The sequence below is a fragment of the Papilio polytes genome, unplaced genomic scaffold (assembly GCF_000836215.1).
Source record: "Papilio polytes unplaced genomic scaffold, Ppol_1.0 DF824158.1, whole genome shotgun sequence".
Taxonomy (NCBI): Eukaryota; Metazoa; Arthropoda; class Insecta; order Lepidoptera; family Papilionidae; genus Papilio; species Papilio polytes.
The window spans coordinates 3,331,517-3,342,215 of record NW_013525046.1 but is presented as its reverse complement, the minus strand read 5'-3'; the positions used below and the strand labels follow the sequence as shown (position 1 = coordinate 3,342,215).

Genomic DNA, 10,699 nt, shown 5'->3' with positions numbered 1-10,699 from the left:
TTTATAACATTAGTATAGGTAATTGCATTTTAATGAACTAGTCATAATACAAGGAGTTTTGCATATGTTTTTGTATCAATATTTTATTCCACAACGAATTTATTGTAGGTCATAAAAACAACCTTTTATATTAAAAATCCTAAATTTCAAAGTAAATTTAGTTAAAGGGCCAGACTGACAGCTATTTCCGTCGCATAAGAAGGTAAAAATATCCGAGCGAAAGATATAGGCTCTTGTATTGAAGAGCACACGTCGTCGCGGTTCCGCCGAGCGTTTCTGAAGGCTTTCCTGTAGGGCTCTTGAAATAAAAAACTTAGTTTGCTCATTTTAAATGACAAAGTTTGAATTTAAAATAATAAAGTTCATAAACTAATTTAGTTTATTACTTTTTAATCCAATTGGTATATTTAAATGAATTTTTTATTTAATTTTTATATAAGGTTTCAAATACAGTTGGACCTTGATAGCTCAAATCTCGGTAACATAAAAACCTCTATAACTTCAAAAAATAATATGTTCTCTTCTCATCAGAGCCAAATACCTCTATAACAGACCCTTGATAACTTAAAACCTCTATAACTTAAAATATTTTGTGTTTCCCTTGGACTTTAACTTATCGAGGTTCTACTGTACTTGTTTTTGTTAGCAAATAACATCTGATATCATACAAGTTAACTTTGAGGTCCCACAAGTTACTTACGAGACAAAAAGTAAATTCTGTCCGAGTTTACATAAGACGATATGGGTTAATTTGCAAAAGCGATTGCTAAAGAGCCTGGATTTTTTGTCAATTTGTTAAATATACTCCTGAAAGTAGGTAAGTGAATTAATAATTAGCGATTTACTCACTATTAAAAAACATTTTCTATCCCATTTTCCTTGTGTAACATCTGTGCGATACAAAAAACATTAAAAATCACTCCGTACAATGTTGAATATTTTCACAGCACCGAAAAACTCGCACACACAAAACCAAACATTCCGCGAGAAGCGTGTGAATAAAACATTTGTACGTTTGCAAAAAATCAAGCGGAAAACTCGAAATGTTTTCGGAGAGAAATCAATTATTCAGCAAGTAGAGAACTGAAGTACGGAACTCGGATTTTAAATAATAATGACAACGTCTGGGGTTTACGGTATTTTATTTTTTAACACGTTTACTGACACAAGTAAAATCATAACTCTTCATCTGGTGTGTGGTGCATAGCAGGTCTTTTTAGACCCACCAGCACTAGGACAGATTAAATTGCTATAACTTTTTGCAAATAAAATGTATACATTTTATGTAATGTAATGTATACACCTGAGATCGTATCGCACTAGCGAGAGGGACATAGTTTTCTTCGTTCGCACCTTAAGTACTGTGTCGGGCCGATATCGGCCTGTTACGCAGTGAGCGTGTTAAAAAAATTGAATGTATTGTTGATAAGTCATATAACTTTAATGTCTGTGTGTTTTATCATAAAAATAGCTCAACAAACTATTCCGGTGACGTAATTCGTTTGTAATAATGTATCACGAAAGTTTATAATGTTTTAAAAAGGTGACGTTATCTAAAATATAATATGGCGGGTAGTTGCAATAGTGTTAGTTGTCATTTATAGAATTTTCCCAATAAAGAAGGTGCCCGAATAAACAAATTAAAAATAGCGCAACAAAAGTATAATATTCCGGTGACGAAATTCGTTTATAATAATGTATCACGAAAGTTTAAAGTGTTTTAAAAAGGTGACTATCTAAAATATAATAGTTTTTGTATGTATATTGTATCGAATACCTTATAATATAGATATCGGCGCTCGCAGCGCTAATGGACAGTAATAGCCTGTAACTAGATATTGGCTTGGCGTTATTGCATTGCTGGTACTCAATAAAGCAATCGAGCGAGCACTTTATGTGGAAATTCTATTCCCTCCCCCATAGTGATGACACCCTGGTATTATATGGAGTGTAATATATTTTTATGCGTTCAATCTTGGCCCTAAATCAAATAAAACTGCATTTTATCTAGATTTTTATTACCTTTAAACCTAAAAATTAACAATGCTTTTCTTAGAGACCACTAAAAAAACTGTACAGGAACATTACTATGACCTTTATTAACTTCTAAAAACATTGTTACACCCATTTTTGTTTTTCCATTCTTTAATTTGCTTATCCACAAGCGATTTTCCGCTGTATGACATATATCTGTGTGCAGTCAGCAATGGAGGGCCGGTACCGAGTGCAGCAGAACGACCTGCTCCTCCACGAGGCAGTCATCAAGAACGAGCCAGCGGCAGTCCGCGAGGCGCTGCGCCGACAACCTGACGTCAATTGTAGGAATAATGTAAGAACCACCATTTGATTGGAGTCATGTGTCTTGGTTTCGGACAAGACAGCTACACGCTTAATAGAATACCTTAATGGTGTTAAAATTGGATTATTTATTATCTCTACTGTTCATACTGGATCGAAAAATTGATTTATTGTTCAGCTTAATTAACGTTAAGAACCAAAAAGGAGCTTTCCATTGATCTTAATGCCGCACTCAGAGTCGTAGTGGCACAGATCTGTATTATGGATGTACTTTAGAGTCCAATTCAGACTCATAAATAGGTTCTCAGTCTATAAACTTAACATAGTTATAGAAAACACACATTGGATGCTAACGTGTTCGTTTGGGTTGTAGTACGGGAGAGCGCCTATCCACTGGGCGGCCAGCAGAGGCAATGTTGAAATAATAAATCTACTCATTGACGCCAGATGTGATATTGAAGCTGTAGACAAGGTAAGACTTTTCAATAGAAATACATACAGCGGGCGCACACCTTTGATGAAACAAACGCAAAACTGTTGTGCGATTGTCGATTGTTTTGCGGCCGATTCAACTGTTTAGTTGCACAACTAAAAATCGAGTAGTGTGCACCTCGATATAAGCTCATAGGAATCAAAGCGAGATTAAACAGTTGTGCGATGTTTTAGTCAAGGTGCGCGTGAGAAGAAAGATAGAAAGTGGGTTTTTAAATCGAATTATTTAAAGTGTAACGAATATTTCAGTTTGGAATGCGGCCATTGTTAATGGCTGCATGGCACGGCCACCTGGAGGCGGTGAAGACCCTCGTGCAGGCCGGTGCTTGTCTTGCTGCTACCAATAAGGTCTGTTGTCCTGGTAATTTGGTTTTAATTATACAAGTAGTAAACGTATCTAAACTTATACATAAAAAATAATTATATTTTTTATTAGAGGTATCTCACGAGTATGCAATATTTATTACTTTCTTATGTATTAAAAAGTCCATGTTTTTCATAGCATCAAACAATCCCTTTTACGAGCAAAAGGGACATGGCACCAATGTTACAATATTAATAAAATCCGCTTGTTATTTCGGCAGATATATATGTCACGGCGTCTGTGCTGAGTTTAAGTGACATTTTATTGTGTCATGAAATGTCATTAAGTAGTAAAGTATCCAGAACTAAACGAAACACTTCACTTATTCTTTTGGTAGAGTCGTAAACTGTTCTTGTTCTTCACCTTATGTTTTAACAATAATTATATGAAACACAATAAAAAATACATATGTGCAAGAAATACAAATTCATTTATATCACACACAACACGTTCATTCTACATCAATCAATCCCAACACAGGTGATGGATATGGATTGCTATTGAATTGAGAAGCGACAATTTGTAACTACAATTTTAGAAGGGCTATTAATCTTTCCATTTCCCAAAAAAAATAGAAAAACCAAAACACGTATTGCTGCTTGGAACTGTATATTTATATTGCACGACTGACAGAGGTCTTTTTCAAGGAAATCAATAATAAAAATAATTTATATCAAGCCTAAACATAACCCATAAAGCTGTCATTAAATCTTTATTTAGCTAGTAACAAATTACATAACAATTTTGGACAATCAATATCCCTTTTGGTAAGGGGAGAAATATTTCAATGATTCCTTTTGACTTTCTCTTATTTTTTTTTAAACTTTTTTATTTATAATCTGTTATTTAATGTAAACAGAAGCACAACGACCTACTTCAGTGCGCATGCGTGCGGGGTTCGGTAGATGTCGCTACGTACGCGTTGTCGCTAGGTGCAAGAGTGCAAGGTGCAGATGCGGCGGGCGACTCCCCTCTCGCACTCGCCGCACGCGCCGGACATACCTCCGTAGTGGAACTGCTGCTGGAGAACGGAGCTGAAATTGATGCGGTTAATAAGGTAAGGTTGACAGTAAGGTGTATTTTCTATTAAGCTATCTACTATCCCCGTTTGTATGACAGTCGCGGTTACGAAAGTAAAATAAGTACAGCCGAGGAATTTGGCGGTGTTCTACCTTGAAGCTGTAATTGAACGTTTTGTACACATGAAGACCACAACACGGAACAATACTAATAGGAAGTAGCTATTAAATGTGTCTATACACAAATAGGTAAGTCAAGTAAACGGTACTGCAACATATTGGTTATTTGTAAGCTAAGGCGGAGTTTGTCTCGTTGCTAGGAATAATTTTTCTATAAGTGGAACACTGCCGATTTCCACGATTGTATATAGAACGCTGCTCAAAGATATATCAGCCACGCGGACCTACAATGATACGTTGACCACAATGCTATAAATAGAGTCTCAGCTTATTATACACAGATCTGTAAACATTTTTAAAAACGACTCTGTATTTTTATATGTATCTGATTCACGTAAAAACTACTGGGCCGATTTTAAAAATTCTTTCACCATTAGAAAGGCCCTTTGTCTGTGAGTAATATAGGCCATATTTTTTTTTAATTTAGCAATAGCTAGTGTATTAATTTTTTTAGGCTGTGGAGAATTTCGTAATCGTATATCTATATTAAACCTGTTGTGCTGAATACAGATAGAGTGGTATGAGGGCAAGAAGTATTTACATTCCATTTGTTATTACAATAGTAAGATTGTTATAGTTCCCTGGTAACAGTCTTATTCCCTTCGCGTTTCACGCTCCATCTGCGGAATATACGCACGACTGGTCGCCTACAATCAATTTACTATTAACTGGTACGCAATTTCCAATTAATATATCACTATTTTCGGATACAAACTGAATTATTAACTTATAATTGCGAATTAATATTTGACGTAAAAGACATTTTAATTATTCTCTGTCACAAATTTGTTATAACAAAATCATCGATATCCAAACTCTTTCGGATAAATAGTTACTATAACCATTGTGTTAGTAACTTGATTTAATAGATGTTTTAAGATTCTCTCAAAATAGTGACAACAAGGAATAATACCTTATGCCATCTAAATTTTCTTTTTCAATTTATTTTTTCTCGCTAGCACTTCTTCTCCTTCTAATGCCTCTCCATTACTGGAGGTTGGCCGTCACCTCAGCGAATCTCACCCTGTCCTGTGCCAAGCGAAAAAGTTGTTCGACGCTGGCGATACTTGCCCGGATGTTTCTTAGCCATGATTTCCTTTTCCTTCCAACGCGTCTTCTGCCTGCGACTTTGCCCATCATCGCTAGCACATTTATGATTAAGAGGTTTATTGGATTTATGTATAAAATGCTAGTTTTCGCTCGGGAAACCGTCCTCGTGATTTTAAAAAAAGTAGCCTATGTGTTTTTCCAGACTCTCCTTAGCATCTATGCCAAACTTCATCGAGATCCGTTTGGCCGTTTAGGCTAAAAACTCTAATATCCATCCATTTAAACTTTCGCATTTATAATATTAGTAAGATAAATAACCGCTTTGACTGTGTTAAAGCTAACTGTATCTTTGTCTAATGTTTATTAAATAAACAAAGGGAATTTATTCCCAAGAGAAATGACACAACACAATTAACAAAACATCGCGTTTGCTTTTGAACTTTGCCTAAAAGGTATCCTCTAAGGATCTGTAAGGTTAGATTAATAATGGTATTTAGGATTACGGCAATTTTACACATAATACAACTAAATGGTTTTTCATAAAAAGAAACGGCCGGATACTGAAACGAATCTCAAACAATTCGCTGATTGGACGACAAAATGTTAAAAGAATTTGGTGTGCGTGACAATATCTTTTAAGACCCTGTAACATATTTAAATATCGTTTTAATTTCGACGAAAGTGTAACAACATACGTCCGGAAAATATCGACTTTTAAAGCCCGATATAAGTTTTGTGCATTAAAACTTTCTCTAGTTTTAAAATGTCCTCAAAGATACGCTACACCGCTTACGGAGTACCCTTAATAACTATATGTGGCAGTTAAACCGCTACGTTGTATTTTTGCTATTTTTATGCATTTAGATTTAGCGACAGACAATCGATTTCTTATTTTTGACTTAAATTGGTTTGTTCGTATGATAGTCTTCATATACTGCTAGAAATAGTTATTTCAAAGTCTGTAATGTAAATAATTACTTATTTTACATTTTAATACAGGTTTCTGAATGCCTGGTCATATGACAGATGCAAATTCTTATTGTACAAACACGTTCCATTTTTAAAAATCCGATACGAAACAGAATTTAATTTTAAATTTCGAATGAAAATTACATTCGAAAACCAATTATGGAAGGTAATCCGTTACCGGGTTTGGTTATTACCGGAACTTCGTTAGCGCGCTGCGGTAGGCGATGTGACGATTCGAATCGGTTTTTCGACGCTTTTTATTACGTTTTATGGCTTTTTTTAATTCAATTTTTCAACTGCGTATGAGAGACATTACGAGGAAAAAAGTTAAAATTTGAATTAACTATAGATTTTTAAATCGAATTATTGTGGAATCTTCCGAATTTGTAAAAGTCCAACTTTGATTTCCAATAAACAGAAAATATATTATATATTTGAAAGTCGTCACTGGAATTATAATGATATATTTTCTAATATCGTTCGAAATGTTGATTTTTGTTTTTTCCTAAAACAAAATTATTCTTAAATATTATTTTTCCATCAGACCCTTGTTATTGTACGACTAAACCTCGCCTCAGGTACAATAAGTAAATTTCATCGCTTTTATAACAAACAATTTTTAGATAACATTTATATGTCAGTGAGAGATAATTAAAGTGGCTCTTTCATTAAAATTAGTGTATACATTTTTATTTCCATTAAAATCGATGTGCTCAATTTAATTTAAGTAAATTCTATCGGACAAATCGATTTGATTAAATAATTATTGTTATTTTCGAATATTATTTTTATCTTCAAGAAATAACTAGAAAAAAATCGTAAAATCGAATTTTGAGAATGACGTTAAATACCAATGACTAACGACACAGGAATTTAATTAACCCAACCGCATCGACCATACATCCATCACCTTTGTAAAAATTCATACATTCATCTATCAATTGCGACAGCTGTGAGTTGTTGGAATATAATAAAAAAAACTATGTCTATTATTATAGATTTTTTTGTCAGTAGAGAGCCAATAAACAGGAGAATCAATATAAATGTATAAGTCAATCTTACTAATATTATAAATGTGAAAGCTAAGATAGACGTATGGATGGATAGATGTTTGTAGCATAAACGGCTGAACGGATGAAATTTGCCATAGATATAGGGATATTCTGGAAGAACACATAGACTACTCAATTATTTTAATTCCACGCCGATGGAGTCGTGGGCAATTTTTTCTGTAAGTTGAACACCGCGAATTTCTATTACTGCACAGAAATGTTTTTATCTCTGTTTATTACAAAAAGAATGACAAAGAGAGATGAATGAGATAGTACTGTCCAGGTGTTTCGATAGACCAAATGTATTGTATTCATGAACTGAAAAATGTCTCATTCCGTCTGTTATTAAAGCGATATCTTTGTGAACCCGTCGACGTTTAAGCTACTTCTTACAAAAGGAATTCATGAGTTTATAATTTAGTTTATTCGCCAGCGGCATACTAAATAATTAACTAGAATTATGATGTAATCATTTAAAGTAACAAGATATTGTATAATTTAACAGACATTTAAATTGTTAACTTATTTAAGTCAGACATCTTGTTACAGTAAAAGGGTAAAATAGATAAATTCATTTTACATGTCTTAACATTTTCTTAAAAAGGTTATGGCAGATTTATTATAATTTAAGTACTGTTTATATTTTATATTAATAATAGCTTTGGTCTGTGACTTCGTCTGCGTGAAAATAAAATAAACTAAAATAAGTAACCTGTGTGTTCTATCATCCTCTACATTCATGCAAAATTTCATCGAGATCCGTTTAGCAGTTTAGGTTACAAACTCTGACAAACATCCATCCATCTAAACTTTCGCATTTATATTTTTAATAAAATTTTCAGTTAATATCCCAAATAATTGCGAATTTCCACTACTACAAAATCTACGCAAAAACTCATGTCTCTTATAATCGTTGTTGTAATTATCACTTGGAATAAATGAATAATGGTTTTCAATAAAAGTAACATGAAATTAACGTAACAATTTCTCGTATATAAAAAACATTTCTATTTTCATTAGACTTGTAACATTGTATCTTGTTACAAGTCATCATTAGGTAACGTAACAAGCCGCGTCTCTCACTTCGTGATATGTCCCTAATAAATTACATATGTACACGTTTCAGCGTTATTTTTATTTCATATCCCAATTTTACTCTAATTTTATTTTGTACACAGAAAATTTTGTACAGACTTAGAATTTACTGTACTAGTATTACACAAGCTGCTTACTAAATTAGATTTCTCTTAAAAGAGGCTTGCAACGGAAATGCGTTACAGACAAGTTTGTAAAAAGTAAATAAAATGTTTTAACACGTAACAAATATTGGTCTTTTTTTTAATTACAATATAATGTACAATATAAGGAGCCCACCTGAATCCACCGAAATGGAAAGCGACCGCTGACAATACACATCCACAATTGCAGATGCGTTGCCTACCCTTAACTGACGGAGGAGGAGACGCACATAAAGAGGAAATTTCCTATGCGTCTACTCCACCATCAAATCCACTTTTTCTTCCCATCTTTTCCTCTTAAGAAATGGGTGGAAAGGGAATGGGACTAAAATTAGGCCTCCGGCACCAAGTGTCTACTGTCTACCCAATGAGATGTTTTTTTTTTATCCATAATAATAGTAATAAAGAAAAAAAATGATTTCGTCCTTGGCTACTTAAAAATTATTCAACCGACTTGACAAACTGTGTAACAATTAGAGAAAACTTTTAAGTTACTAACAACAGATTATTCCGAACGAAGGCGGATTGGATAACTAGTTAATTAAAATAATTGTAATAACCATTAGTCACGTCACAATACTTTTTTTTATTAAGCTGAATTTCAAAGGATAAATAAATCTGTATTTCTAGAAAAGGTATATTTCTGTCTGGATTAAATTAAATGGAAATTCTTTGTACAATTGTATTGAAGATGCTTTTATTTCATATTGTTAAAAGGGTTTGTGTATTCTCTGGAATTTTCTTTTCTATAAAAGTATTGGGTAGCGTTTTATACATATTTCAATATTTATCGCTAAAAAAAAAAATCATTTTCTCTACCAACTATTTTCAAAGGTTATTAAAAAATCTTGAAGTACAAGGATAACAGAAAAGGGGAGTGACGTCAGCTCATTTGGCGGATTGACTTTTGTATTTTTTCACAGATATGCGCTGGTTTACGATTTTTTTTAAATAATCCTCGTGAAATTCCACTTCACATATATCACTATCTCTGTTTATTAAAAGAGTAAGAGAGGGTGAGAATATATTTTAATACAAGTATTTCTAGTGGAAACCTACGGTAAAGTTTGGCAGTGGACCATTTTAGTTCTCAAGAGTATTCAAAGAGAAAGTGGTCACATCGATCCACTTTAACTATACGGTCACCTTTCAATAGTACAAAGCTTTGAAACCTCTTGTATTATAAAGTGCTTCTAAAGTTCTAAACTCGCGTAACAATATAATAAACTATCTTTCGTTCATAATTACTTGCCAAATAATGAGTAAATTAAAAATCTCGCTTCCAAAGTAGTCACTATAGTCAATTTGAAGGCAAACAAGAATATTTACATATTTTCTGATAATGCTATTATATTTTTTGTCTGTGACCTGGAGGGTAGTCTGGAAGAACACGTAGCCTATGCTGCTTTCGTTTTTTTATTACCACGGCGACGTAGTTGTGGGCGAAAGCTAGTTTATTAATATTAGTAAGACTATCTCAATCATCCTGACGCCTGGAGTCACAATATCATGACATGTGAGTTACGCTTGAAACTCTGAGCAAACGCTACACTTTAATCTCATGCGACTTCAATTTTAAATGGTTCGCATTTGTTTCTGACATTTTCAATTTTCTAACGATACGATTTTCAGGTGCGCGCTCTTCAAATGTCTGCATCATTAAATGCTTGTCACTATTTTTTGTTATAGTAAATTTTATTATAAGTTTTCAAACAACAATACTGTCAGAATACAATATTTACAGAATACAATATTAGGAACCGTAAGAAAGATGGAATAAATTGATGTTTTATACAATTTTCCGATATAATACCCAGCATAATGTAGTAACTTCGTAACAAATGGTTTCAAAGGCGGCCTAATTAATGAACACTTAAAGATATCGAGCGCACTCCCTGAAGACTGGCAGGACTTGGCTATGGCGATGTCTATGGAAAGTGCTTCTATTAATGAAACTTATTTAAAAATTAGTGAGTTAGCACTGCAAGAGACTATTTATTTTGAGACCGAGTAGCTAGATAAATGAGAAGAGATTGT

The 10,699-nt window shown here is 33.4% G+C and overlaps 1 protein-coding gene across 1 annotated transcript; it reads left to right on the top strand.

Annotated features, from left to right (window-relative positions):
• Nucleotides 1–2,206: 2,206 nt before the first annotated feature.
• On the top strand, nt 2,207–4,470 carry LOC106111528 (serine/threonine-protein phosphatase 6 regulatory ankyrin repeat subunit C-like). The gene is made up of 5 exons (XM_013293646.1): nt 2,207–2,329; nt 2,672–2,770; nt 3,040–3,138; nt 4,014–4,211; nt 4,423–4,470. The coding sequence occupies exons 1-5, from the start codon at nt 2,207–2,209 to the stop codon at nt 4,468–4,470; spliced, it is 567 nt and encodes a 188-aa protein (XP_013149100.1).
• The last annotated feature ends 6,229 nt before the right edge of the window (nt 4,471–10,699 follow it).

What these genes read in the sequence shown, in the direction of transcription:
- LOC106111528 (XM_013293646.1), top strand. Translation starts at nt 2,207, where the DNA reads ATGGAGGGCCGGTACCGAGTGCAGCAGAACGACCTGCTCCTCCACGAG. An exon ending in ACGTCAATTGTAGGAATAAT is followed by an intron (nt 2,330 to 2,671) that starts GTAAGAACCACC and finishes TTTGGGTTGTAG; the next exon opens with TACGGGAGAGCGCCTATCCA. An exon ending in AAATTGATGCGGTTAATAAG is followed by an intron (nt 4,212 to 4,422) that starts GTAAGGTTGACA and finishes ATACACAAATAG; the next exon opens with GTAAGTCAAGTAAACGGTAC.